The sequence below is a fragment of the Mandrillus leucophaeus genome, unplaced genomic scaffold, assembly GCF_000951045.1.
Source record: "Mandrillus leucophaeus isolate KB7577 unplaced genomic scaffold, Mleu.le_1.0 Scaffold330, whole genome shotgun sequence".
NCBI lineage: Eukaryota > Metazoa > Chordata > Mammalia > Primates > Cercopithecidae > Mandrillus > Mandrillus leucophaeus.
The window spans coordinates 345,573-372,592 of record NW_012103477.1 but is presented as its reverse complement, the minus strand read 5'-3'; the positions used below and the strand labels follow the sequence as shown (position 1 = coordinate 372,592).

The 27,020-nt window shown below is 57.7% G+C and overlaps 1 protein-coding gene across 1 annotated transcript in view; it reads right to left on the bottom strand.

The window, feature by feature from the left end:
• The window catches only part of PRDM16 (PR domain containing 16), a gene marked incomplete at its 5' end in the record, with an annotated part of 269,530 nt that overhangs the window by 25,413 nt on the left and 217,097 nt on the right, over positions 1–27,020 (bottom strand). Inside the window, 8 exons of the mRNA XM_011988449.1 lie at positions 3,168–3,245; positions 3,917–4,086; positions 7,271–7,355; positions 9,518–10,934; positions 17,231–17,384; positions 17,982–18,129; positions 19,797–20,004; positions 26,309–26,411. Of these exons, the coding sequence (XP_011843839.1) occupies positions 3,168–3,245; positions 3,917–4,086; positions 7,271–7,355; positions 9,518–10,934; positions 17,231–17,384; positions 17,982–18,129; positions 19,797–20,004; positions 26,309–26,411 (2,363 nt within the window). The remainder of the gene's footprint in view (positions 1–3,167; positions 3,246–3,916; positions 4,087–7,270; positions 7,356–9,517; positions 10,935–17,230; positions 17,385–17,981; positions 18,130–19,796; positions 20,005–26,308; positions 26,412–27,020) is intronic.

Sequence of the window (27,020 nt, the reverse complement as noted above, 5' to 3'; positions counted from 1 at the left end):
GTCTGCCCGTCTGCCTGTCTGTCCGCCTGCCTGTCTGCCTGCCAGTGTGTCTGCTTGTCTGTCTGAATGTGTGCTCACACACAGCTCATTCAGTTCCTGGTTTCTTTGGAAATGCAGCGACCTTTGCAGAAACTCCACCTAATGGCTCCTGTGTAAACCCCGCAACTGGGGATCCGAGGTGGGAAACGGGACTGGAAAAGAAGCTTGTTCATGAAACTGGAGAGCAAGTCCCTTGTGTGAAGTTCTGGGGCCGGGGAGAGCCACGGACGGGGCTGTGCATTCTATTTGGTTGCAGAGAGCCCTGAACGTGGCCCTCTCTTGCTTCTAATCTAAATAAATGGCCCAGAGAGAGAAGTCCATTTGAAATTTAGGGGAGCTGTGAGCCCAGGGCTGCAAGGGAGCAGAGTTCTCTGAGCAGCTGGGGTCTGCGTTGTAAATAAGCTGACAAGCGGCCGGTGAAATTGATGGCCTCACTGTGTAAAATAACACGCCTGTGAGCTCCAAAAGGAAGGAGAATGTGCAGGGTAGCCTGGCCCCAGCGCACTGCGGAAGGCCTTGAGAGGACCTTGCTGTGACAGTGCCTGCCGCACTCCCAGGGAAGCCATTGGCAGGGGGACAACAGAGCATGGGCAGGTCACAGGGAGGTGGCCAGGGCCCCCGAGCCCCTGAGCCCTGGGCAGCAGCATCCTTCCTGGGATCCAGTGGGGTCTCCTGCAACCACTACAGGGGGAACTGCTTTTGGTGACTGTAAAAGGGAGGGAAGGGGAAGAAAGAAGGTATTTTGAAACCCAGCCGTAAAAATAAAACTAAAAAGGAAAGGACAGGCATGGGCCACCTGCAGCCCCCGATGGAAGCACAACTATGCCGCCCTTGCATGATCCAGCTTCACACAGAAGGCAGGACTGAGCCTGGGGGGATGACGGAAGCACACGGCAGACCAGGGAGCCAGCAGCCCTGAGGCGGGAATCTCGGGTCCCGGCAGGAGTCCTGGGCAGCCCGAGCAGGCTCGCATCCAGGGTGTGACTCCAGGCTCCACTGGGCATCATCTCAGAGAGACCTCCCGGCCGGCCGTCAGGATGAAGACCAAGGAGCAGCCCCCTTCCCCATTCCCATTTCAATGTTTATGCTTCTCCAACCCAAATCCCACAAAGCCTACGTGCTTTATTTTTATTTTTAAGAAATAAGAGTGACATTAACTGAATCTCACCTTCCCACTTCACTCAAAGACCTCGAGGCCAGGAGAAGCTAGGGGCCAAGTTACCTCCAGGAAATGCATTTGGTGCACCAAAGGCTCTACGTTCCCTACCTCAGGGCTTTGAAACACATTCTGAATGATTTCAGGTCATTTGAGGCAAGGACCTAAACGGAAGAGGCTTTCAATGTCATCTGGTTTGATTACCCGATCGCTCTAGGCAACCCATGAGAAGCCCGCTTCCTCCTGCTTGCGTGGGGCTGCGTCAGCCCGACTTCTCCAGGGCACACACATACGCACATGCGGCGGGCACACGCGTGGGTGCTGGCACCGGGAAGGGGCTCACACTGGGGTGGGCATGGGGGGCTTGGGCTCCACTTGGCGGGCTTCTGGGGATGGCCAGCACTTTCCCTCCTCCAACTTAAAATCCTTCTGATTATCAAAGCCAGTCCAGAAACCAGATTATCAAAGCCAGTGGTATCAAAAGGAAAGCTACACGCTCCAAACCCCTCGGCACAGACCTGCCTTGAGCCAGATAAAGTCAGGATTTGCAACACAAACTTGCAAAGCAATTATTGTTACCAAAGTCGAAACTCACAGATTGGAGAGAGCAAAAGAAATCAATGATAATTAAATTCTTCTATAAACACCACCCCAACCCTCTAGGGGCTCTTAGCACACAACGCTGTCCAGAAGTCGGCTCTCATTACAGAAAAAACACACAGCTCATTTTCTGGGAGGGGACCAGACCAAATAAATCTTTCTGTTGCTAGCCTTTGTTAAGTTGTAAGTCACTATTTTTTGAAGGGTGGGCAAGGGGGGGCCTGTGAGTTGGGGAGGGCTGTGAGCATTGAACAGATGACCTATAAGTAGTATGAGCTGTCATTTACCCTGCGAGTTGGGACACAGCCCTGGAGCAGCCGGGGATGCTTGCTCTGTCTCAGAGTGGGGGTCAGTGACCAAAACATGCACAGGTGCCTCAGCTGGTCTCCTTCCCCAGGGATGGAGACACAAACGGAGTCCCCAGTGCTTGCATTATCATGTGGTCCCTCTAGCTTTGTGTGGCCAGAGGACAGAAATCTTACGCTGTCAACTTAAGTCGTGTGAAACACTCTTTATCCCCAATGGCCTCTGTGAACAGACACACCCTGCATGTGTCACTAAACCAACCTTGGCAGAAAACCAGCGTTTCCTCCTTCGCCACCCAGTTACCATTGTCTGGGGCTCTCGCTTAAAATGCCCACTCCCAGGCACTGACCCTGGTGATTCATGGGACATCTCTGAGCCTTGGGCCCCTCATCTTTGAAACGGGATGACAAGCCTGTTGGGAGGCTGTTGTGAGCCCCAAATTCAATGCCTTCCCCATCCTGATGAGCTGTGTGACTGCTTCTCTGCAGGTGGCAGCCGGCTCCTCAGGTGAGAGGAGCACAGGGGGATCCTGGAATCAGACGCACCGCTTCCCATCCAGGCTGTCCCTGGGACCCCTTAGAATCCCTGGTGGGCTCCAAGTGCAGAGTCCCACCCTGCCTTTAGCCCACTCCCTAGCCCACCAGGGGTGAGGGTGTGGGGGCAGCTATGGCTGTAGCTGAGATGAACGGAGTTGGGCTGGGGTGGGGAAGCTGAGGTTTTCTCCCATGTGGACCCTCTGGGCCATGGCTCTGCTCAGCCCTGCTCTGATGGGGATCCCCTGCCCAATGGACACCCTAGGGTGGGTGGAGAGCTGCTCCCTCACATCTTCGAGAGCCAGGCAGATGCCTTCCAGAAGGTTCCTGGGCACCTCCTGCCTCATCCTCACAACATCCTGGTGAGACCAGGAGGGGAGGGCCAAAATGACCAGAATTGAGCACCCGGCCCCACCCACTGCCTGCTCACTCCAGCAGAGAGCCCTGGGAAGGGCACACTGACTCCTAGAAGTGGGTCAGCAGTGCACGGAGGCAGGTGGCCCCGCCCCACACCCGGCCCGGGCGGCACCTACCTGTACGGCTGCTCCCCAGTGTGCGTCCTCAGGTGTCTGGTGAGATTGGCTGATCTGGGGAAGATCTTCCCACAGTACCTGGGGTGGAGGGAGGTGGGAAGGGTGAGGGAGGATTAGGGCAGGTTCACAAGGCCATTTCCCAGAAATAGTTTCATGTTAATGCTCAGGGTCTCACACCTGATGCACAGGTGGGCCCATCCCAGCATCCCGGTTTCAGTCTCTTCTACAGCCCTGAAGCCCAGCCTCGGTTACAGAGCAGCCTGCCATGGGCCACAGGAGTAGACAGACCAGCCCCTGTCCCCTGAAGCAACCTGGCCCTTCAGTCTGGCATTGGACAGTGCAGGCTCCAACAGAGACTTGGACGGGCCTGCACCAGCACAGGGTGGCTGGGAGGGTGTCATCCTGACACTGCAGAAACCGGCTGAGGCTGTAGCACTGGACTGCCCATCCCTCCAAGCACTGAGGTTAGTCACTGACCAGCACACCCCAGCCCCAGCCTTCCCAGTTTAAGCTGGGGTGAGGTTGCATTTTCTTGAGCTCACATGAGCACAGCATGGCGTGAGGCAGGGGAGGCCACCCATGTCACTTATTTGCAAAGCATGACCTCAAGCAGATAACCAACTGATTACGGTGCTGTGCTTTCCTGTGGCCAGGACTCTGAGTTTTTCCTGGAAGCATAAGTTCACAGCCACAGGTGTAGCATTTGAGCCCCAACAGGGCTGTCCCAGCAGCACCCTAGGGCCCCTCACCTGCACGTGTATCGCTCCTTGCCCTTCCTGAGGATGGGATCAGAAAGCGTTGGGGGTGGGGACCGGAAGTTGAAGGGGTGGTGGGAGAGGGGCTGCAGGGAGCTGCCCGAGTCGGCCTTCATGGCTGCAAAGCTCTCTAGCTTCTCCGTCATGGTCTCTATGGCTGACATCTGTAGGCATAAGAGTGGGAGGTTATGGACTCAGCTGACTCTCACCTGTTTTCAAGGGCATGCACTGCTGGGGGTTCTGTACAACAGCATATCTTAGGGTGCTCAGGTGGGCACTGGAAGCAATGGTCTCCTAGTATCTTCTTGGACCCTGGGTTGGATTCTTACACCTTTCTGTAGCCAGCCCTGCTCTTGTTCTTCCCTGAGTCCCTCGTTTATAGTTTAAGGTCTTGCCTGCAGGAGCTGAAACTGACCTTTAGCCACCAGCCTCACTGCCTGGTTTGGGCAGGACCTGAGTGAAATGGATAGCTGATGTTTATGATTACCCCTTATCCGACCCAGGCCGGCAAAATGCCCAGCTGACTTGACTCCTGGCCAGCACTTCTGGTTGGCTAGTTTGGGTTAAATGTAGAATTACATTTAGTTTAACATCAAACATTTCATTTTTTAGTCTTGAAAAATTAAAATAGCAACCTGAATCTCAGTTCAAAACATAGATTGTGGGCCTGCCGAACCACTGCCACCACGTGGTGGCACGCCATAATTGCAGGCAAAGTTCTAAGGAATTCAACAGCCTCTTTAAGACTTAATCCCACAAAGGAAATATTCAAAATAATAACGCCAAATGTCACATGACACAGGGCAATTTGATATGGGCAATAGGAGCTGCCTCTCTGCTCCCTGAAGATGCCCAGGGCTTGCTCGATTAGGAGAGTGGAAGCATGGGATTGGTCATTTTCACCCAGTGGGCAGAGCTCTGATCAGAATACCAGACTGTCCTGGCCCCACTGAGGTCTCTGACAATAGTGACAGGAGAGGGGAGGGGCTGGGCTGATGGAGCTGCTCAGTGTCAGCCCCGCCTCTCCCAGCTCCTTTTCTCTTTGAAAATAAGGAGTAGCTCCCAATGGAGAAGGAGACGGGCTGTGATACCTGCTGTGTGCCAGGCCCTGTAGGGGCTGAGTAGGGGCTGAAAAGGAAGAGTGTTCATCATCACCTGAGGGGTAGCAAAAGGCAACACAGGGAACAAACCCGGGGCCTCCGCACCACACCTCCAGCCTCCAGACACCTTTGCTAAACAGGTATTTTCATAGCCCGCCTCCCCTGGGAGCTCCCAGAGAAGGGGATGGTGAGGGAGGGCAAGGGTGAGGCAGGAACTGATAGAGATGCAGAGGGAAGGGAGAGCCTGGGGGTTCCCTAGGTGCTGGTGTCACTGGGAGGAACTGGCCAGGGTGTGGGTTCTTGGCACCCAGTCTCCACGGAATGGGTGTGGGGGTGAGGAGAAGGGCAGGTGGGGACCTGCCTCATCCAGGGCCCTCATGTGGGCCTCGCTGCCTCTGGGCAATGCTCAGAGCCAGCTCCATGGGGGTGACCTGCCCATTTACAGCAAGACCCTGGCCCTGGCTGCCCACTGGCAAACAAAACTATCCCGTCACACAGCTGGGGCCTCTCAGAGTCCGAGTACCTGGCACTCAGCTTTTCAGAGACCTGCTTGCCAGGGACTTATCCAACCACTCCTGGTAGGGAGCAGAAGGCTTTCTACAAATGCTCCCGGAGGTCACACGACTCCGTAGTGGGGACGTTTTGCTATTTGGGAAACAACTGACTGGTAACAATAAAAATACCCAGAAAGAAATGAACAAGTAGACATTCGTGTCCGTCCACAGTGGCCGGACACGAGTGTCCCTCTGGCCCCTTCCAGCCCCACCCAGGCCGTGGAGGTCAGGCTTCTCCCACCTCTGGGCATGTTCTCATCTTGATGAGAACCGGTGATCGGCAGATCGAAGCTGCCCTGCTCTCTGAGTCATCAAGTGGACCTCACCAGCCCGTCCGCAGCCCAGAGCAGCGGGACTGAGGTCTCCGCACAGTCATGGCCTCCTGGGCTTTGTCGAGGCCATTAGTAACTGGTGCCTTCTGCTCGAGTGATGGCCCAACCTTAGACCATTTGGTGACTTATTAGTCATCTCTCTCTTCCCACCCCTACCTCTGGCTCCGGGCTGCAGGGACAGGCAACGGGGGTGGCAGGCCTGTGGGGACAGCAGGCAGGAGGGACAATGGCAGCTGCCCCCCGCCAGGCTCCCTTCCTCGGGCCTGGGTGGGCCTCTCCTGCCCGGCTTGTTCCGCCCAATCAGATATTCCCGGCCTCGATCCCCGCACAAACACAAACACAGGATGCGCCTGGCTGGCTCGTGGCTCTTTCCAGCCCATCCCGAAGAAAATCAGGGGAAGTTATTAACCAAACTCCACGGCCCCGGGGAAACAATGGGAGGCACTAAGTTTAGCTGTGAACTCAGCTTGGGCGCAGGTTTCACAAACTGGGGGTGGGGGGCCCCGTCCACAGCGGGCTCAGCCTGGGTGCAGGTTTCACAAACCGGGGGTGGGGGGCCCCGTCCACAGCGGGGAAGGCTGAGAAACAGAACAATGCCCCGGCCTGGTCTGTGGTCTGTCAGGGCCAGGGCCACTGCGTGACCCCCGGAGTGCAGCCCTCCAGGTGCAGCCCACAGCCCTGCGGAAGGGGCCAGGCTCCCAGCAATGAGACCAAGTCAGTAGGGGACAGGAGACTGGGGAGACTCTGCCCTGGCCATGCTGCCCACCCACTATTTTGCTCCCAGGATGTGGCCTCAGGGGCAGGCAGGAGCGACTCCAGGCCTGGCAGGGTCTGCACCCGCCTGTCCGGACTGGGGGGCCCTCTGGGTCTCTTTCCAGATCCCCTGCCCACCGCCTCCCTGGGGCCTGGCTCCATGCCCCTCTCTGCATGCTCAGGCCCTTCCTCTCTTCTGGTCCATTTGAACACACTGAGGTCCTGTGCACCCTGGAGAGAGCGCCCACGCTGTGTCCTGGGGCTGCCACCTGAGGCTGCTCCCCTCACTCACGATCCCTGCCCTCGATCCTCCAGGCTCTGCCCACGACTCCAGTGAAGCTCCTTCTCCCTCCTGGAGCCCAGAGCCAGGGGTCAGAGAGGTCCCTGGGGCGGCCCCGTGAGAATCGCTCTCAGTCCTCAACCTCTCCAGCCTACAGTGACCTGAGGGGCCACAGGGGGAGAATCCTTCTCTGCCTTTGAGGGCGTCTGTGCGTGGTGTGGCCTGGATGGGAACTCAGGCTCCAGCCTGGCCGCTGAGCCTCAGCAGCCGGGCGGTGGGGCCCCTGGCATGTGGGTTACAGGGCGTCCTGGTCTGCACTGAGGACGTACCTGGGGGTGGAAGAGCAGCGGGGACGGCCGCAGGTACTTCTCCTTCAGGGCTCCCACGGGGTCCGTGACCTTCCGCTTTTCTACCCTGCTGGACAACAGCACAGAGGGTTACATACCCCACCGAGCCGCCAGCCCTGCCGAGCCACCCGCCCCACAGAGCTGCCCACCCCACCTGTCCATATGCCCGGCCAGTCACAAGGTCATGGTGTGGGCCTCGCTGGGGCTGCCCCAACTTTGACCACACTCCTCTGTGGGCCTTGGGGATGTTGGGGGTCCAGCCCACCTGCACCCCTAGACGGACCCTCCCTGTTACCACTTGCCCCTGAACATCTTCCTTGGTGGTTCCCAGACACCTCCCACACCTCCAAGTTCCCCTTGAGGGCCTTCAAAGACCCCTGGCTGCCAGCACCCCTGCATGTCATGGGTACTAAGCCCCCACTGCCAGCACCCCTGTATGTCATGGGTACTAAGCCCCTGCTGCCAGCACCCCTGCATGTTCTGGGTACTAAGCCCCCACTGTCAGCACCCCTGCATGTTCTGGGTACTAAGCCCCTGCTACCAGCACCCCTGCATGTCATGGGTACTAAGCCCCCACTGTCAGCACCCCTGCATGTTCTGGGTACTAAGCCCCCACTGTGAGCACCCCTGCATGTCATGGGTACTAAGCCCTCATTGCCAGCACTCCTGCATGTCCTGGGTACTAAGTGCACACAGCTGGAGTCTTCTCTGAAGGCCCTGTGCACCCTAGCCTCCCTCCCGCTAACTGGCCGGTCAGCCCTGCATGAGTGGGGACCACTCTGACGGGGGTCCCTGGACCTGCTCACAGCACAGCATGGCTCACACTGGAGGCTCAAGGCCTCCTCCCCTCCTTCCCTGACTCAGCCCTTGGCACACATGGGTGTGCTGCCCGTGTGTGCTGATGAACGTGAGTGACCAGCAGGTTTCTGTCCTGGGGAGGTCACCAGGGGCTTCCTGTGGCGCCCGAACAGGGGCCTGTCTAAACACCCTCCAGGGCTGCTGGAGGTTACAGCTCCAGAACCTTCCCCAGATGCCGGTGACAAGCCTGCTCATTGAATCACAATACAAATCTCCTGTGGTAAACAGAGGCGGCGGGCAGAGCCATCCACTGGCCCTCCTTTGGCCTGGCGGCTCTTGAAGGCGGCCTGCTCTTCTCTGTCTGCCTGGTCTGAGAGTTAGATTTGGGAAACTCTTTCCCGTCACTGAGAACGCTTTGGTAAATCTGCCGCCCCGCTCCGAGACCCAGCACCCCCAGCATGTCTAGGACTGGCTGCTTTTGCTTTATTCGGACGGGACTTGCTCAGGGTTGCCTGCCTGTCTCCTTACATGGTGAAGCGGAGAGCACAGGCAGAGGTGTTGGTGGGGTTAGGACCCCCTCCCCAAGCCTGGCCCTACTCTCCCAACCCACCTGCATTCTAGGGAGGGGCAAACCTGCCCAGAAATTAGGGAGTGGCATTAAACTCGCCTCTCCCCAGGAGGGGCATCAGAGACAGGGGGCACTGGGGTCTAGAAAACTAGAAAACCCTCCAGTGCTTGCTTCCTCCCGGCCTCCTTCTCCCCTCCAGGGACCATTGGCTCCTTCTCTGATTCCCCTGGGCCTCCAGAAAGACGACCCCGCCCCACTCCCCCTGCTTCTGTGGCTCCAGGGGCAGGAGCGCACCAGGAGGGGCAGGAGCGCACCAGGAGGGGTAGGAGCGCACCAGGAGGGGGAGGAGCGCACCAGGAGGGGCAGGAGTGCACCAGGAGGGGGAGGAGCGCACCAGGAGGAGCAGGAGCGCACCAGGAGGGGCAGGAAGCACTCAGCCCAGGCCCCTCTGACTTCTGCAGGTGGGGGCTGGGGAGATCTGGACCAGAGATGACAGCTGGAGAGAGGGGTGGGGAAGGGTGGGGTTGGGACGGGGGTGGGGGTTCCTGGACAGGAGGGGCTCGAGACCAGCTGTGTGATGTCTGAGTGGTCATCAGTGCAAGAAAACCGCACGTGTCTGGGAGCACCCATCCTGGCCTCCCAAACACGGCCCGGGCCAGGCACCTAGCTTAGGAACAGACAAGCCAGGCATCCTCCTGAGGGGTGCAGACCCCCCCCAAGAACAGGGGCATCTTCCTGAAGTCAGCAAAGGCCAGGGGACGACCTTGGAGGAGCTTGAAAGAGACACCACCATGCACTGAGCCCGCCCAGCACTGCCGTGGCCCCGCCCCAGGGAGAACCAGTGAGGCTGGGGTGCTGAATACCTGTAGATGGGGTCCATGAAGAAGGGCGAGGGCTTGGCGTAGTGGAGTGGGGGCTGCTGGGGCATCCGCGCCGGGCACACCTGAGGCAGCCCCTCACCGACACCCAGCTTCCGTTCCCCGTAGATGTGGTTCTTCCGGGGCTCCCGCCCGCCGCCGTTCTGGCTGGCGCGGGCCCGGCTGCCGATGCTCAGGTCCAGCGGCTGCTCCTCGCTGGATGCGGGTGCCGAGGGGCCCTTGGGCATGGGAAGGACGGGCTTCACGTCTTTGGGCTTGGTGGTGAGATCGAAGGGGCACTCGGCACTGGGGCCGCCCACCTTGAGGGCGTCCCGGGGTGACTTTGGCTCGGCCTTGACCAGCAAGTTGTGGGCGAGGGCTCGGTCCGTGAAGGGGTAGAGGGAGTGGGGAAAGTTGGGCAGGAACTGGAAGGGGAACGCCGAGTGGTAGGGGAGCGAGCCCAGCTTCTTCTCCTGCATTCCCATGAAGCCGGGGCCAAAGTACTTCTCGGCAATGGACGCGATGGCCTTGATGGAGTCCCCGGCAGCGCCCGTTGCCGTCAGTAGCTGCTCGTCAGGCGGCGGGAAGAATGAGTGCTGGGAATAGAAGACAGGCACCTCGGCCACGCTGTTCGGGGCTCCCGGGGGCGCCAAGCCGCCCCCAAACTCGGGCTGGCCCTCGGCCGACTTGCCCTTGCCCTTGTCCTTGTCGGGGTCGCTGTCCACGTCGCTGTCCAGGTCCGAGCCCGTCCCCGTGGTCGTGTCCAGGTCGGTCCCCGTGGTGGTGTTGACGTCCTCAAAGTCACTGCCGTCTGACATGTCGCTGCTCCTGGTCTTCAGCTTCTCCACACAGGAATCCTCCAGGCGGCTCTCGAACTTCTCCTCGGGCCCCGCAGCTGCCGTCGTGCCCTGGCTGCTGTTGCTGACGGCGGAGACCAGAGGCAGGGCTGGGTTCCCCAGGGGGCTGGGGAGCTTGGCGTCCTGGGTGTGGTTCAGGGGGCTCTTGAGCAGTGGCGTGGGAGGTAGCAGAGGCGGCCGGGGGTACAAGGACGGAGGGAAGATGCCCGGGAAGCCGGGGGTGAGTGCGGGGAACGCGGGAGGCGCCGTGGAGAAGGGCAGGCTCCCCGGGTGTGGCCTGGAGGGGAAGTACTCGTTGAAGCCCAGGCTGGCATGATTGAGGCTGGGGGAGGGTTTTGTTTTGTCCATCATGGGACTAGGGGTCAAGGGCAGGCCCGGGGCGAAGATGCCGCCCGGCGTGTAATGGTTCTTGCCCTCGCAGAAGCGCCGGTGCTTGTTGAGGGAGGAGGTAGTGCTGAACATCTGGCCGCAGTCCTTGCACTTGATCTGCGTGCGGCAGTCGGCGTGCATCCGCTTGTGCCGGCACAGGTTGGAGAACTGCGTGTAGGACTTGTGGCAGACCTCACCTAAAACATCAGCAGGAGCCAAGACAAACCCGCATGAAATGACCGGGAAACCCTGCTGAAAATGCCGCATGAAATTGCCGGGAAACCCAGCCGCTGGAGGGGCGGGGCTGGGGCTGGAAGCAGTCTGGGTGCACGTGCATGGGCACGGGCAGATATGTGTGTACTGTGCGTACATGTGTGTGCATACACACAAATATACAGGCAGGTGCATGTGTGTCTGTGTGCATAAGTGTCCGTGTGTGTGGGGGCAGGTGTGTATTCTGCAAGCGTGTGTGTCTGAGTGTGCATACATGTGCACACATGAGCATGTGGAAACATATGTGAGTGTGCATGCGCCCACCCCAAGGCTGGCCTCCAGTGACCAGAACAGATCCTGGGGTCAGTTGGTACAGATCCTGCTGTGCCTCCACCTTCTTTGCTGGAGAATGGGCTTGCGGCTGCTGTTCCCACCCTCCTAGCCCATGGTGTTGCTAATTTGGGAGCCAAGATTTTCAGAAGTCCCTGGGGAAGGCGAGCCTGCTCCCCAGGGTGGGGCACGGGCAAAGCGAAGGCATGTGATGGTGTCTGCCACCCCATCAGTGGACTCAGGGCAAGCTGGCTCAGGGACTGCCCTGCTTTAGTCTTCACTTCTGCAGCTGTTCTAGGCGGGGTGGGGGCAGGATGCTGACCATGCAGACTGGGCCTTCTCCTCTCTAGAAGTTCACAGTGTTCCTGGTGTCCTCCGGCCTCCCCCTCCGCCCCAGTTCCTGCTGCCTGCACCCCAGAGAAGGTAGCCTCTGGGGTGACACAGACAGTTCCTGAGGTTCTCAGGAGGCCCCAACTCAGGGAGCTCAGACTTTGGGGCTCCTGGCGGCACTCGGCCACCCTTTGGAGATGGCTCAAGGTGGACATGGATAGGAGGTCACCCTGGGCAGGAGCCCCATGCAGAGGGACTATTCCCTGCTTGAGAAAAGTGAAAATCCTGCTACTGGGTACCTCCTCAGACTGGAATGGAAGCTGCCGTGCCCAGCTCTGGCTGGCGAGTGCCAGCATCTTCTCTCAACAGGAGAGGGCAGTGCCGGCCTGGCCAGACTCCAGGACCCAGCGGCCTGGGGGTTCCGACCATTTTCCTAAAGGCCTGTGAACGGTTGTCACCAAATTGCCAGCTTGTCTTTTGCCTCTTGTTTTTCTAAGAAGAAAGGGAGGAACACACACACATCTACACGTGCACACACACAAGCACACACCACATTCATACACATGCACACACACACCACACACGCACACACAGCACACACACGCACACCCCTCCACACACACGCACACACACAACCACAACCCCACACGCACACACACACCACACACACTCACATACACACACACCACACACCCCCACACACACCACACACATGTACACATACACCACACACACACATCACACACACACCACACACACAACCACACACCATACATAGCATACATACACCACACACACCACACACGCACATACACACCCACACACACCACACACACCACACACACAACCACACACCACGCACATGCACACATACGCCACACACACCCACACCACACACACACGTGCACATACACACACCACACACACACCACACTTACACACATACACCACACACACCCCTCACCACACACAACCACACACACCACACATGCACACCCACCACACACATGCACACACATGCGCACACGCACACACCACACACACACACACCCTGGCGAGTGTCTCTCTCTCTGTAGGACGATTTGCTTCCTAAACACAGCACAGTGGAAACAATGATTTCAGCAAGCTTCTCGCTCACCAGAAATGGTCGGCGGCCTGATCTCCTTCGATTCCAGCTGGGAGCTTTTCCCCTGAGATTATCATGTTCTTTCATCACAACATCTATTTATATTAACCGCTCTACCCTCCTGCTCGTCCAGCCTGGCGGGGCGTTTGCAAGGCTGAGGGGAGAAGAACTTGGTCTCGTTTTATCAAATCTGCCCTCTCTGGAGGGCGGCTGATGGACAGGTGACCCTCCACAGAGAGGGTCTGTAAATACCCCTCAGTCACCTTCCTGGCCCCTGGGGAGGCGCTCAGCCCTGCCGGCCAAACCAGCACACCCTGGCTGTATCCTGCTGCCATCCTGACTTGGAGACTGGCTTTGAGCAGCCTCTGGCCCAGGGCAGCTCCAAGGAGGGGCCTCCCAGGCCAGCGGCTGTGCCTGGGCTCAGGGACCTTTGGTTCCCACCCATCCTCACTGATGGAGGGCCCTAAGTAGGGAGATGTGCAGAAGGACTGGGGAAGAGGAGGCGACTGGAGAGACTGGGGTCTGTGCAGGGGCAGGTCCTGAACCCTGGGGATGGCCTCAGCTGGCTCAGAGCTGGCAAAGGGAGGCAGTGACCTGAAAGGGTGGAGGACGGCCTGGGCAGCCAGTGAACCGGACCTGGGGCCAGCGCCTGCAGAGGGAGCCCCACCGGGTCCTGCCGAGATGGGAAGGGTCCAGGCTGGTGCTTGCTCTGGACAGCAGTTTCTTCTCCTCGCAGGGTATCTGTGTGAATGCACACTCACACTCAATCCTGCACAACTCACACACACCGACACACGCACCAGCTCACGTGCCCACACTCACGCTCTCACATCGACACACACACCAGCTCACGTGCCCACACTCACGCTCTCACACACACCGACACACGCACCAGCTCACATGCCCACACTCACGCTCTCACAGACACCGACACACGCACCAGCTCACGTGCCCACACTCACGCTCTCACACACATCGACACACACACCAGCTCATGCGACCACACTCACACACTCTCACATGTGCTGACACACACACCAGCTCACGTGCTCACACTCACGCTCTCACACATGTCAACACATGGACCAGCTCACGCGCCCACACACATGTGCTGACACATGCACCAGCTCACGCACCTACACTCACACTCACATGTGCTGACACACACCAGCTCACGTGACCACACTCTCACTTGCGCCGACACGCACACACTTGCACCAGCTCACGTGCCCACACTTACACAATCTCACACATGCCGACACACACACCAGCTCATGCGCCCACACTCTCTCACACACTGACATATGCACCAGCTCACGCACCCACACTCACACTCTCACACATGCCGACACACGCACACACGCACCAGCTCATGTGCCCACACTCACAGTCTCATGCTGACACATGCACACACGCACTAGCTCAGGAGCCCACACTCACACTCTCACACACGCTGACACATGTGCCAGCTCACGTGCCCACACACGCTCTCACGCCAACACGCACCAGCTCACGTGCCCACACGCTCTCACACATTCCAACACACGCACCAGCTCACGTGCCCACACTCACACGCTCTCACACACGCCGACACATGCACCAGCTCACGTGCCCCCCCACACACACGTACACACATACACACTTATTAGAGCAAAGGCCCTTTCTGAAAAGTGCCCAGTGGGAACCTGTCCACCTCATTCCCGGATATACTTCCTCTCTCTCCTGTTCTCCTCTCCTCTCTCCCTACCCCCCTTTCTCTTATACCTATGCACACACACACTTGCGTGTACACACCCCAGTGCACAGGTGAGTTCCTTGGTGGGAAAGACATCACCAGGAATGACACCCCGTCCGTCTGTGTGGCCAGTGAGGTGGGGGCTTAGGGCTTCCATCTGCCTGTGCCATGGGGGTGTCACCCAACGGGTGGACACAGAGTCTGGCCGTGAGTGCCTGCACGACTGTGACCTCTCCTGCAAGCAACTGACCGTTCCTGGAAAGGGTCACACTATTTGGGCTCCCTCGCTTGTTTGCAAATCCTCCTCTCCAAGCCTGAAGACCCCCTTCCACAGGTGCGCCAAAGGACGCTGTGCCGCGGCCTGGGGGATACTGGGGCTGGGTTGCGTGTATCTGATCTAATTTCTAAGGGAATGAGGTCTTTGTAAACCCGATCTGCCCATCTCCGGGGTTTTCCTTTAAGCTTTATCCCCTTAGCCAAAAGCCAAGGCACAAAGGTGAGCCAGGAGTGTGGACAAGAGGTGCAAGAGCCGCTGAGGCCAGGCAGGGCCAGCTGAGCTTCCCTGTCCTCACTCCCTCCACGAGGGATGGGGAGCAGCTTGCAGCGTGGTGGGAACTGTAGGCTCCAGCCGCCCAGGGTGCTGCAGCTCCTGGAACACACATCATTAATGTGATGCAATGGGACTTTAGAATGCTCGTCTGCACGCCCAGAGGGGCAAGGACGTTTAAATCTAGGTCCAATGTTTGTGCTTCTGAGCTTGCTATAGAACTCCGCACTGTCATCTGAGGCACTGACTGGTGCTGCTCTCGCAGTGGGAGTCACTTGACCTGCATCTGGGAGCAGTCACCCCCAACCCCAGCCCCTGACTCCTGCCCAGCTTGCTCAGTGCTGGCTTCTCCCAGAGGGAAGGGGTACTGTGCATCGGGGCGCCAGAGCCGGGCACACTGTGCGCAGGCTCCTCCTGGGAGATCGGTGGTCAGCAAATGGGAAAACGGTACTTGTGGAACGGCCAGCAGGGAGAGCTCCGTCTCCCTTTGGCTCCTCAGCTGGTGGGGGCATGTGGCCCAGGTTGGCCTGGGGGCTGAGTCACCCCTAGCAGGACGGTTGGACGCTGGGGCTTGGGAGGTGGGTGGGACAGGCACAGTCCAGGTGCTGACAGGGCCTGGCTGGCTGGCGGGCACAGTTCTTGTGCAAGTGGTCAGTGCCTGAGTGGTCCTACATCAGCAAGAATACCTGAGCCCAAGTTCCCAAGCTCCCAGCACCCCTCCTCTCCATGCTGATGCAACAGAGCCTGGAAGGTTCAAATCACCCAGCCGGGGGCCAGGAGCCGGGCCCCCGGAGCTAAAATTTGGGCTCCACAGCCTGGCCTTGAGCGCACAGCCACTTAACATCTTGTGGCCTCTCTTTCCTCCTGTGACAGCTGGAGACAGAAGGGCCCCAATCTCAGGCTTTTGTGAGGATGCCACGTAAGAACGCTTGGGAAGTGATGACTTGACACAACGTGTGTGTGAACTGATGACTCGGCACAAGGCCCAGCAGACAGGATGCTTCAGAGGCCTCTGACTTCACTGAGAATCAGGGTCAAAGTCCCTGCACTGGCCTGCAAGGGTCCTGGGACCCGGCCCCAGTGACATCTTACCTCTCTCTTATTTATTTTTATTTCTTTACAGACAGAGTCTTGCTCTGTTGCCCAGGCTGGATTGTAGTAGTGTGATCTTGGCTTACTGCAGCCTTGAATTCCTGGGCTCAGGACATCCTCCTGCCCTTAGCCCCCTGAGTAGCTGAGGCCACAGGCACACACTCACATGGTTGGCTAATTAAACAACTTTTTTTTTTAATCGGTAGACATGGGGTCTTACTATGTTGCTTAGGCTGGTCTTAAACTCCTGGCCTCAGGTGATCGTCCTGCCTGGGCTGCCCAAAGTCCTGAGATTACAGGCATGAGCCACCCCCGGCCCTTTCTTCTCACTCCCCTCACTCACTCCTTAAACAAACCCTGGCCTCGGGGCCTCTATGCTCACAGCTCCCTCCTGAGCCTCCTCCACAGGTGCCCAGGGCTCACTCTCCTCGCATCTCTGCTGGAACGCCTCTCATCGAACAGGCAGGCACAGCTCCCATGCCAGGCTGCCAGCCCGGCCCCCTGTGAGGCTGTAACCCTGCACCGCTGCACCCAGAGCCGTGCCTGCTGCCTTGCTTATCTGGCTTGCCTGTCTTCTCCCGTTGGTGTGCGAGGAGCCCCATAAAGACGGCTGCTCTTTTATTTAGGGCTGGCCCCGCACTGGAACAGCGCTGGGCACACACAGGGCGCCCTAGAAACACCACCCTGACAATCCCCGTGGGCGTCTGCTGGGACTGCCACATGCAGGGCAGCACAGAAACACGCCGTTCTGCAGTTCGGCACGGGTGGGGAGTGAGTTCGCGGGACGGGAGTAACCACAGGGAGGGAGGGTCCAGCTCCTTCTGCAGGACCCTGGTCCCTCCCATCACCTGCTGCCCTCCTCCAGCCCCTGTGAGGCGAAGCAAAGGGAGCCGTGGAGGAGGACGGGATGGGCAGGGGGAGCAGTGAGGGACAAACTCGGAGGGTGCCTGCTGGGGAACAGGCTGCACATGGCACAGATGTCAGAACCTGCCAAGATGTTTTCAGAACAAACTGGGGTCCCCTGGAGTGGGGGAGACCTTGGGGGACGGCACACCTCAGCCCGACCCCCACAGTATCCGAGCACTCGGAGGGCGGGCAGCCAGGCTGGGCGACCACTTACATATGAAAGGTTTCACCGTGCTGTGGATATGCTTGTGCTGCTTGAGGCCGGAGGACGTGGCGAAGGTCTTCCCACAGTCGGGACAGGCGTGGGCCCGGGCGCCCACGTGCTGCGAGCGGATGTGCCGCTGAAGGTTGCTGGGGTCCGTGAACACCTGGGGAGATGGAGGCCGTTGGCTCGTGCCCTGCCTGGAACCCGCCTTGGCCTGGTTCTGGCTGCCGGACCAACCAGCTGTGAGAGCAGGGCCCTGCCTGTCTCCCTTGCCACGTTGCGGTCTGCACCGAGCAGGGAGAGGTCTCTGCTGTAGCCAGGACCCGCTGGATGGCCGTAAGTGAGCCACGGAGCCTCCCCAGCTGCTTTCCTCAAGAACAATGACTGAACTGAGGCTGCGTGAGACAGGGCTGCAGAAAGCGCTTTCAGCTGTGGCGCTGCGACCCTGGCGGGCTGGGGGTGGAGGCTCAGCCCCGCAGCCTCTTCCTTCCACACTGGTGGGAGGACAGGAGCTGTGCCCGGGAGGGGCCTGGGTTCTGGTCTCGGCCCTGATCCTTCTGACCTGGGGGACACAGTCTTCCCTGACACTTCCTTTCCTTCCTAGTAACACGGAAGGGCCTGAGCCACCACAGGGGCCTCCTACCCACTCTGCCGCACTCCATCTGCATTTGGACCAGGGGGTGTAGGGAGCATGGGAGCGGGCGCCCATCTGCAGCCTCCTGCTGTGGCGGGGTTCAGATGCGGCTGCCCTGCATGTTACCTTCACGCAGTTTTCACATTCGAAGCGTTTGCCGCTGTCGTGGGACATCTGGTGGCGGATGAGGTTGGACTTCCAGTTGAAGGCCTTGGGGCACTGGTCGCATTTGTACTCACGCTCCTCCGTGTGGATGACCATGTGCTGCTCCAGGCTGTGCAGAGGATGGGGCTTACTGTGGGGCCCAACTACCTACCCTCTGCCCGGGACGGGACCCCAACCCCGCACAGCTTGTTCCCAGTGCCCCTTTGGAGCCCCCACCACACTGCCGGGGGACAGAGCACATGCTGGTGTCTCCCTGCCCACCTCCTCCCTGTGATGGCCGGGGTGTAAGGGGCAGAAGTGGCCTTCCCCTAGCAGATGAGGAAGCCGGCACCTGGACGGTTCTACCCCTCACCCAAGACCACCCCCAGGGCGGCTGGAGGCAGGGCTGGATCCCGGCCCACACCCCCGGGTGCCTCTCAAGATGGTCCTGACATTGAGGCTAAGCTTGGGCCTAAGAAAAAAAGGGGTTCAACGCTGGCATGAACCCAGGAGTGGGGCAAGTCCCCAAAATCCAAGGACGCCCCTCTGAGTGCTGGGCACACACCAAGGAGGCAGGCCGGGAGTCACTCGGGGGTCTCCAGGTGACACGGAAGGGTGCAGAGCACAGCTGCTCGGAGGGGCCGCTGCACTTGGATGAAGGAGTTGCTCTAATTCCCTGCTCTCGGGGGACCCCCGGCTTCCCCCGTCCCAGGGATGACCGTTAATCTTCATGAGCAAAGCAGTGATATATCACGGCTCGTTAATTACGGGGCCCAGCCATCCATTCAGATCAGAAACGCCTGGTTCCCGAGCATCAGGAGACTGTATCTTTTCCCCTGTTGTTAATTGTGATTTATGTGTTTATGTAAAGAAAACACGGACCCTCTTGAGCGGCGTTTACTGGGAAGGGCCGCAGTCGGGATTTGCCCAAACGCTTATTTTCTCAGTCATCTGTTCCAGGTGGAGGGTTTGCCGTCCCCAGGGAGCGGCGCGGGGATGGGCGGTAATCCCCAGCAATCACATAGGCGGTTAGTGGCCTGATGGGCTTTGCTCTGACTTTGTGAGGCTGTCCTGGAGGAAACCCTCAAAGGTAGGAGGAGGGGCCCATGCTGGAAAAGTCTCCACAGCTCCTGGCAGCACTGGACTGAATGTCCTGGTTTTACTCCCCAGAGAGACCAGGAATCTTGTTGTTCCAGGGGGTCACAGGTCCTTAAGGCCGCCCAGGTCCCAGATCCTGGCTCCTGCCTGGTCTTAGGGCAGGGGAGGGCCAGTGTGGGCCCACTCATGTCTCTGAAGCCCCTCCTGGGACAGGCCGCTGCCACCCGGTGGGGAGCAGGGCTGGTGTCTTGGGGATAGGGGTGACCCCTTCCCGCTCTTGCCTACCATCTGAGAGGGAGTCGTTCCTGTGTCCGGAGGGTGGGGCCGCCATGAATCCCTCAGTGGTGGGTGCTGCCACCCCCATCCCGGTCTAGGACCTTATTACAGAAGTAGCCTTGGGCTGAGTGGCTGCAGGTCTCGGCTCTGGCCTGAGTTTTTCTCCTTTCTAGTTTCTCCCCATAGCGGGCTGGTAGGCAGGGCCACGAGCCTAGGAGGTAGATTTCTGGGGCCAGGACATTTGCGGTCAGAGCCAGGGGACACCTGCGGCTCTGGCCACGGGACCCTGCACCTGCTCTGCAGTGTCCCCCCAGGGGTGCATATCCCCCAGGGTGTGTCCTACTAGGGGGCCCTTTGTCTCCACCTGTTGGGGGGCAAGGCGGGGGAAGGGAGGTGGGGAAGACTCAGAGGAGGGCGCAGCACCTGTACTTGTTGGGGAACATCCGCTCACAGTCCTTGCACTCGTGGGCTTGGCCGCTGCCACCTCCAAGGCCCTCGGGCTTGAGCTCCTCAGCCAGGCCCTCGTAGAGCGCAGCCCCCACCGAGCCGCACGTGTACTTCTTGTGGCGCCGCAGGTCCAGCTTGGACTGAAAGAGTTCGTCACACTCGTCACAGCGGAACGTGGGCTCCTCTGCAAGAGACAGAACGAGGCGGTGGTGAGAGAGCCAGAGACCCAGCCCAGGGCTCCTAGGGGACTCTGGAGACCTGGCCCCTTCACCACGGTGCCCCAGGACCTGCACCCAGGCTGGCCAGCCCTGCTCTGCCTCCTGCCAGGGTTCATCCTGGGGCCCACCAGCCTGCCCTGGAAACAGGCATGTGGAGTCCCCAGGGCCCAGCCCTGGGCAGCACCAAAGGACCCCCGAATCTGTGCCTCAGCGGGAGCCCCGAGTGATACCCGGCCCTGCCTGTGCCTCAGGCAGCCACCGTGGGCTGGAGAAGGCCCCGAGCTTGGGAGTGGAGGAGGAAGCCGGGCCAAGTGCTTTGTTTATGAATCAGGAGAAAAACGATGACAGAGCTCCAGTGCATATAATAAATTATTGTCGTCAAGGTCAAACAAATTAAAAGGGGGGCAGCTATTATTAAGTTTACGAGGCTGCATCCTGACCGCCTTGCCAAGCCAAACAACCGGCCTGGAGCTGTCATCCTGGTGGGGGGCTCTGGGCCCGTCCCCGCCTCCCCTGCCTGCGGCAGCTGGGCCGCAGCCTTCCGTCTAAGACAGGAGGCCCCTCCCCGCAAGACGCCTCAGCCCCCAGCTTGGAAAGAACGCTGGCACTGAGCTCTTTCCCAAATGAACTGAACAATGGTGTGTGCACCAGTGTGTGAGTGCACGGGGGCGTCTTGGGTGTGAGCATGCAGTTGTGTGTACACATGTAAGTGTGAATATCAGCGTATCTGCATCCACATTTGTGCATCTTTGTGTGACTGTGTGTGCGTGTCTGTGCACTTACACCCATGTTTGTGTGGGGCTGCATGGGTACGCATGTGCATGTGTGTGAGGGTGTGTTTCTGCATGCACCTACATGTGTGAATATTTGTGTGTACTGGCACGTTTTCATACCTGCACATGTGTGGTTTGTGTATGCCTTTGTGTTTAGGTATGTGAGCACCCGTGTGTTCATGTGGGTGCATAGTGTGAATGCATGTGTTTCTGTCTGCATGTGTGTGCATTTGTGTTATGTATGCATAAGTGCATATTATACATATATGTTTGTGTGCATGGGTGACCGTGTATTATGTGTGCATGTGTGTTTGATGTGCACACATGTGCGTGTGAACGTGTGTGAACATGCACATTGTGTGTTGACCTGTGTGTGTGCACCAATGGGTGTGCAGTTGTGCATGTGTGAATATGCGTACACATGCTTGTATATGAATGTGCATATGCTAACGTGCATGTTTGTGTTTGTGTGCATGTGATGTGTGTGTGCATGTGATCTGTGTGTGTGCATTTGTGTGCTTGTGGGAATGTGTGTTTGGGTGTGTATGCATGTGCACAAGGACTGACCCAGTGCCCAGCGCTGAGCAGAGTCTTAATGAACTTGGTCTGAACGTTGGCTCAAAGGCCTGAACCTAAGGATTGCTGAGGAGAGGAGGGGATGGGGGCAGATGGAAGAGGGCCGTCACTTCCTGTGCCCTCCCTGTGTCGGAGAGACCACCACAGTCATAGGCCTTTAGAGTCCTAAGGAAAGGGTGGGCAGCTTTGCAGTCTGGGCAGTGCGGGGGTTGCCAGAAGTGGCACCTCCTTGCTGACTGGAAGCTTCCCTGAGCCTAAGGGTGGAGATGCTGCTATTTGGCCTGGGCCACCCCAGCACCCCTGGCAAGTCCTCAGAGCCTGGCTCCTTGAGCCTCAGGTGCCCGGGTGGGGATTCCAGCAGGGTGCTGGCCCTGAGAGACCACAGCAGGCATACTGGATGGCACCCCCCTACCCTTGCCAACCAAGGCACAGATGCCAGCTCTCCAGATGTGATTTTCACTGCCGTCTTTGAACAGAGGTGAGTATCTGGCTGACAGGGAAGGGTGCCTGGCTGAGAGGAGCACCGGGGGTGTGCGCACTGGGGGTGAGTGGGCAGGCACCACTGCCGGTCAAGATGCATGAAACACAGATTTCGTTCTCAGCCGGTGTCCAGGTGTCCTGGTCCTGCTCGCTAACCTGAACCTCAGGAAAGCACTGGTTTGGGGGAAAACAAGATCATGAAGGGAAAAAAGCCAGAGGATGCCCAGAGCCTGCGTAGTCCACTTCCCACAGGACTGCCGTCCACACCTCAGCTCTGTTCTCTGGGGCTTGGAAGCCTCCGTCCCAAACCTCTCCGGGGAAGGCTGCCACTCAGAGCTTCCCAGATGCTCGCTGAACAAACCAAACCCACCTAGGAGCTGCCAGGAGGGATCCTCAGATGGAGGGATCCTCAAACAGGGAGCATGGACTGGGGGGATCCTCAGACAGCAGGGATCCTTGGACAGTGCACAGACTGGGGGATCCTTGGATAGGGTGCACAGACTGGGAGGAGGTGGGTGAGAAATACTCACCCCAGAAGTCTACAAAATGCCACCTTGAAATGTGATTCAGGCCTGCAGATTGTTCAGAAAGTGCTCAATGTGCAAGTGATGTGGGCGGCAAGGCTGACCCCTGGGGTCTGGTGGGAGCCCCACGTGGCAGGTCCTGTCCTCAGAGCTTAAGAGAATCCGGGCACTGAAGCCTTGCACGGACCTGCGAGCACCCAGGGAAGGGCGATGGTATTCGCATGCCCGCTTCAGAACTGGCAAACTGAGGCTGGGCGAGACTGAGTTGCTTTTTCAAGGAAGAGGTGGGCCTGAAGCCTGCCCATGGTTTTGGGGCCCAGGAAGCAGGGCTGCCAGGGCCCCAATTTCCCACTGAGGGTTTTGGGGAAAGCGAGGTGAGCCTGTGACAGAGGGATGCTCACCGTCACGCCCTCTCAGGCCTTCCCTTGTCTTCAGAAATTGGGATTTTCACTGGGGAACAAGCCCTGCAGATCTGGGCACCAAGACCACTGCGGAGCACAGCCAACCCGCAGACCCGGGAAGCTGCCTGTGGGTGGATTCCAACGTCCCGGGCTGGAAGGAGGCTGAGATGGGGGCCTCCAGCCAGCATCGTGATTCAGTTAGAAATGCCAGCTTTTATTTTACTCTTTCTGGACCCAGTGAAGAACAATCACAGAAGTTGAAATTTGAAAACAAAGACAAGAAGAAATGCCAGCCCCACCTACTCATATTACTGACCAACTTATTTTTTCCAGTTCTCATTTAGAATTTGGGATGAAAATAAAAATTTAGATCGCAAGTGAGAATCCAGTCTGATTCTCACTCCAATGGCTTTGGAGGGTGCCCTGGACGTGATGGAGCGGACTTCAGTGACCATCCCTGCCCTGCTGCTTCCTGCCCCCAGCCCTCCACGGACGGAGCTGGGCCCCCATCAGAGGACAGGGCCGGGGACAGGACACACCTGAGCCTGGCCTGCCCTGACTGAGTGGTGTGGACGGGTCTCCCGGCTGTCTTCCAGGCAGGTAAGGCCGGCCCCGAATACACCCCTGGGGCTGGAAGCGGGGGCATAGTTTATGGCATTTTCACTTTCTCGGCACAAGAAACTTCTGCCTTAAAGAAATGCTGAAAGAACATGACCTATTCTGATAATGTTTCCCATCTTATTATCTCTGATCTCACGATCTGGCTGGCTCATTCGCTCTGTGCCCCATGCACTGCCTCCTCTTGACCTCTTCTGGAGAGAGGAAAAGCAAATTATCAGGAGGCTCTCTCAAAAGAAAAGCATATTGGAATGGAAGTAACTTTCTTTATTTTCTCCCAAGAGCAAAAAGTTCTCACGAAAGAGAATTCTTTCCTCTCCATTGTAAGTGTAAAAACAAAACACAAAGTCAAATGCAGCTGAAAGTGGCTTCCCCATGGTCTGAGTCACTTGTGTGAAAATGGGCCTTGCATTCCTGACAGAGCCGCAGCTCTGCAGAGGGAATGTGTCCAGCCCCGGGACTGCGGGGCAGAGGCTCGGTTCTCCCGAAGCGGGCTGGCCCCCAAGGGTCTCCTGTGTCTTCCTCGCTACCTGAACGTGATCTCCAGCCAAACCCTCTTCTCCCGACAAAAGCACAAAAAACAGTGATCGGAAATGAAACTCTTCATCTGGCGGGGGTGCGTGAGCTGCTGTACAGCATCCACCTGTCACCTACGCCAGCTGAGCCAACGCCGTGGTGAACTCACATCTTGTTTGTCATATCTGCGCCTCGCTTGCCTATCTGAAGTTCCATCAGCAACTTTCATGGCAGAGCAGGAATGTAACAGAAAAATAAATCAGTGCCTAATGGCCCCGGAGAGCCGAGGGGTTCACAATTATGTGGCGTCTATGTACTAATCTACCAGACTCGAGGCTCAAAGGAGCTCGAGAGCCTCCTCCAAGTTCCTGCAGTGATAAGGGGCTGGCTGCATTGAGCTGGGGTTGGGATAAAAGATTTTTTATGATAATTATCTTAGTGAGGAACATTTTTGCATTTTCTTTCTGTGCGATTCAGAGTTTAACTGGTGGGGGAGGCGGTTACTGGGGAGGCATGATCTTGACAGGAAAGAGGAGGGAAAGTCAAATATTTGATGTTGGGCTATTATGTGTGGCAAGCAATTAGCCCACAGATGTTTGATAAATTATTAGGAAAATGTAGACCCAGGTTATTTAATATCGGGGCTGGAGGGGGGTGGGGAGCAGAAATCAAGGTTTTTAAAAAACCTTTTGGAAGAAAGAAATTTCATTGTACAAATGAAATTCCATAGTCAAGCACTCTCCTTAAGTCAAGTAGATTTGTCTCTTGGAGCTCTTGTGTGCTATCTGAGATTCATAGATCTTTTCAATAATTATTTTAAGGAAAATGAGGCCTTCCCCCCTGCTACCCAGATCTCAGCAATTTATTTTTCTTTTCTCGACGGCCTAAATAAAACCAAACTTTAGAGGACAGTGCAGATAGGCTTCCGCTTGTTAAACCGTCATTCTGTGGTCGTTTCCTTTCGGACACTCAGGGACATGAACGGATACTGCACCAAGGAAGGACCCCGCTAGCTGGGCCACGCTCGGTGATGGAAAGGGTAAATGAAGGCAGAGTTCTCCATGTCTGGTCTCAAAGCCTTCCTGCTAATTCCAGCACCATTCCGTCACCGTGAAATCAGAGTGGTTCCTTGGAGAAACTTGCAGTGAACCGCATTAATCATTAAGCCTTGGTGTGTTTGGAGGGGAGGTCCAAGAAGCAAGCAGGAAAACTCGGCCTCCCTTCAGGCTGCAGCACCAGCAGGAATCACCAGCTCCGGAAATGGCCAGGAGGGAGCTTGCGTTCCTATTCACTTATGGGGTCTCACCCAAAGAAAAGCAGTTAGGCTCGAACTCTGGAGCCATCTGCTCAGAGGGACCGGCATGGAACCGATGGGCCAGGGCCCCGCTGCCCACAGAGCCTTTCCTGGCCAGCTGTTCCAGGACCCCGTAGGGGAATGGACACATGGCTTCATGATGTGACCATCCCTGCCCTGCTGCTCCCTGCTCCCAGCCCTCCATGGACGGAGTTGTGCCCCCATCAGAGGACACAGCCGGGGACAGAGGAATGAGCCTTCATCTGGGAAGAGCTCATCTGTGTGGGGCTGGAATTTTCTCAGGCATCCTCTCAGCTGTACTTGGGTGCGGAGGAAGGTGAAAGGGAAACTCACTTGTCCCGTCTCTACTCGACAGAGAGGGGCTGGCCGATCTAGGGAAAAGGAAATTCGGAAGGCTTCCCACAGCCCAGTCCGGAAGAGCAGGGCAACTCCGCATCACTGTGAGACCCACCTCAGACCCTGCATTTTCCCTCTGCCGAATGAAACTTCCCCTCACGCTTCTCTTGGACTTTTAGCTACAGATGCACATTTTGCTTTGAAAGACACACATGCCATCATCTACTCTCTTCAATGAAACAAAATCTTTCCACAGCACAGAGAGCTCTGGGGCAGCCAGAAATGCTTCGAAGCTACAGAACTGGCTCTGTGTTTGTTCGTTTAAGTACCGGGGAAAGCAAAGGCTGCCGTTGCTGCTGCTAATAAGAACAATAGCAATAATAAAACATAGTTTAAAAAAATCACCTGGGACCCTAACACTGCAAAGCTGTAATCCACTGGGCATCAGTTCGCCCACTGCCCGAAGCCCTTCTTAAATTCTGGGTGCACCTCCTGGGTGCCCCAGGGAAGAGGAACAAGAAAGCCATTAGGTTGAGCCTTTGCGGGGGCGGGCAATTTCTGCCGGCCTGGGGTCTGCAAAAATGGAGGCACCCGGCAGTTGGGGGCCGCGTGGCCCTCATTAGGTGGCTTGAGGTGATGAGAGGCCCTGGGTCCTCCCAGGCGTCTGCTCCTCTTTCGGGTGGGCTGGGGTCTCCCAGGGGCCGTGGCCCCGTTCGGGGGAGGGGTCTTACCGTCCAGGCAGGGCGGCACTGTGCCCAGCGGGTAGACGCCTTCCTTCACGTGCACCAGCAGCTCCTCACCTGGCTCAATGTCCTTAATGACTTTATAATAAATCTAGGATGGAGAGACCAGAGAGAAAGGGTGAGTGTGGTTTGTTGGTGTCTAGAGAGCCTCTCAGTGCACACTCAGCCCTCACACTGTGGACGCAGCTCAGCCTGCACTTGATTTTCCTCTAATTGCCACCAAGAGGGTCTCCTCTGGAACTTTTGCAGAGTATGCGCAGAAGGAATTGCGTCCCCTTTTAATTTGCTTTATTGGGTTTTAGGATATTCATAAAGGGGGTGGCTGACTAAATAGGTAGGATCTGCATCAAAGTTCCCAGCTGGGGGTGTTCTGGGGGCACAGCAGAGCCCTGCTTCCACCAAGAGCCCACCTGGGTGGGTTCTCAAGTTTCTTTTGTTCAATTTTGTGTATGTAAGTGAGACACCCTTTGCCAGTGGTGGTGGGGGAGGGGGAGGTCAGGGTGTGGAGTGAATCTGGTTGTTTCTGAAAGTGGCCATGAGCTGAGCCTGGCCAGTGGGTCAGGACACGGGGCTGTGGTTCTTCCATGAGTGGGGATGCCATCAGCCAGGATGGCTGGGGTGGGCAGGACTATGTGCCCACTGTCAACTTGGCGCCTTGAGGCTGACCCCACAGGCAAGAGTCTGGGATGGAGGACACCCT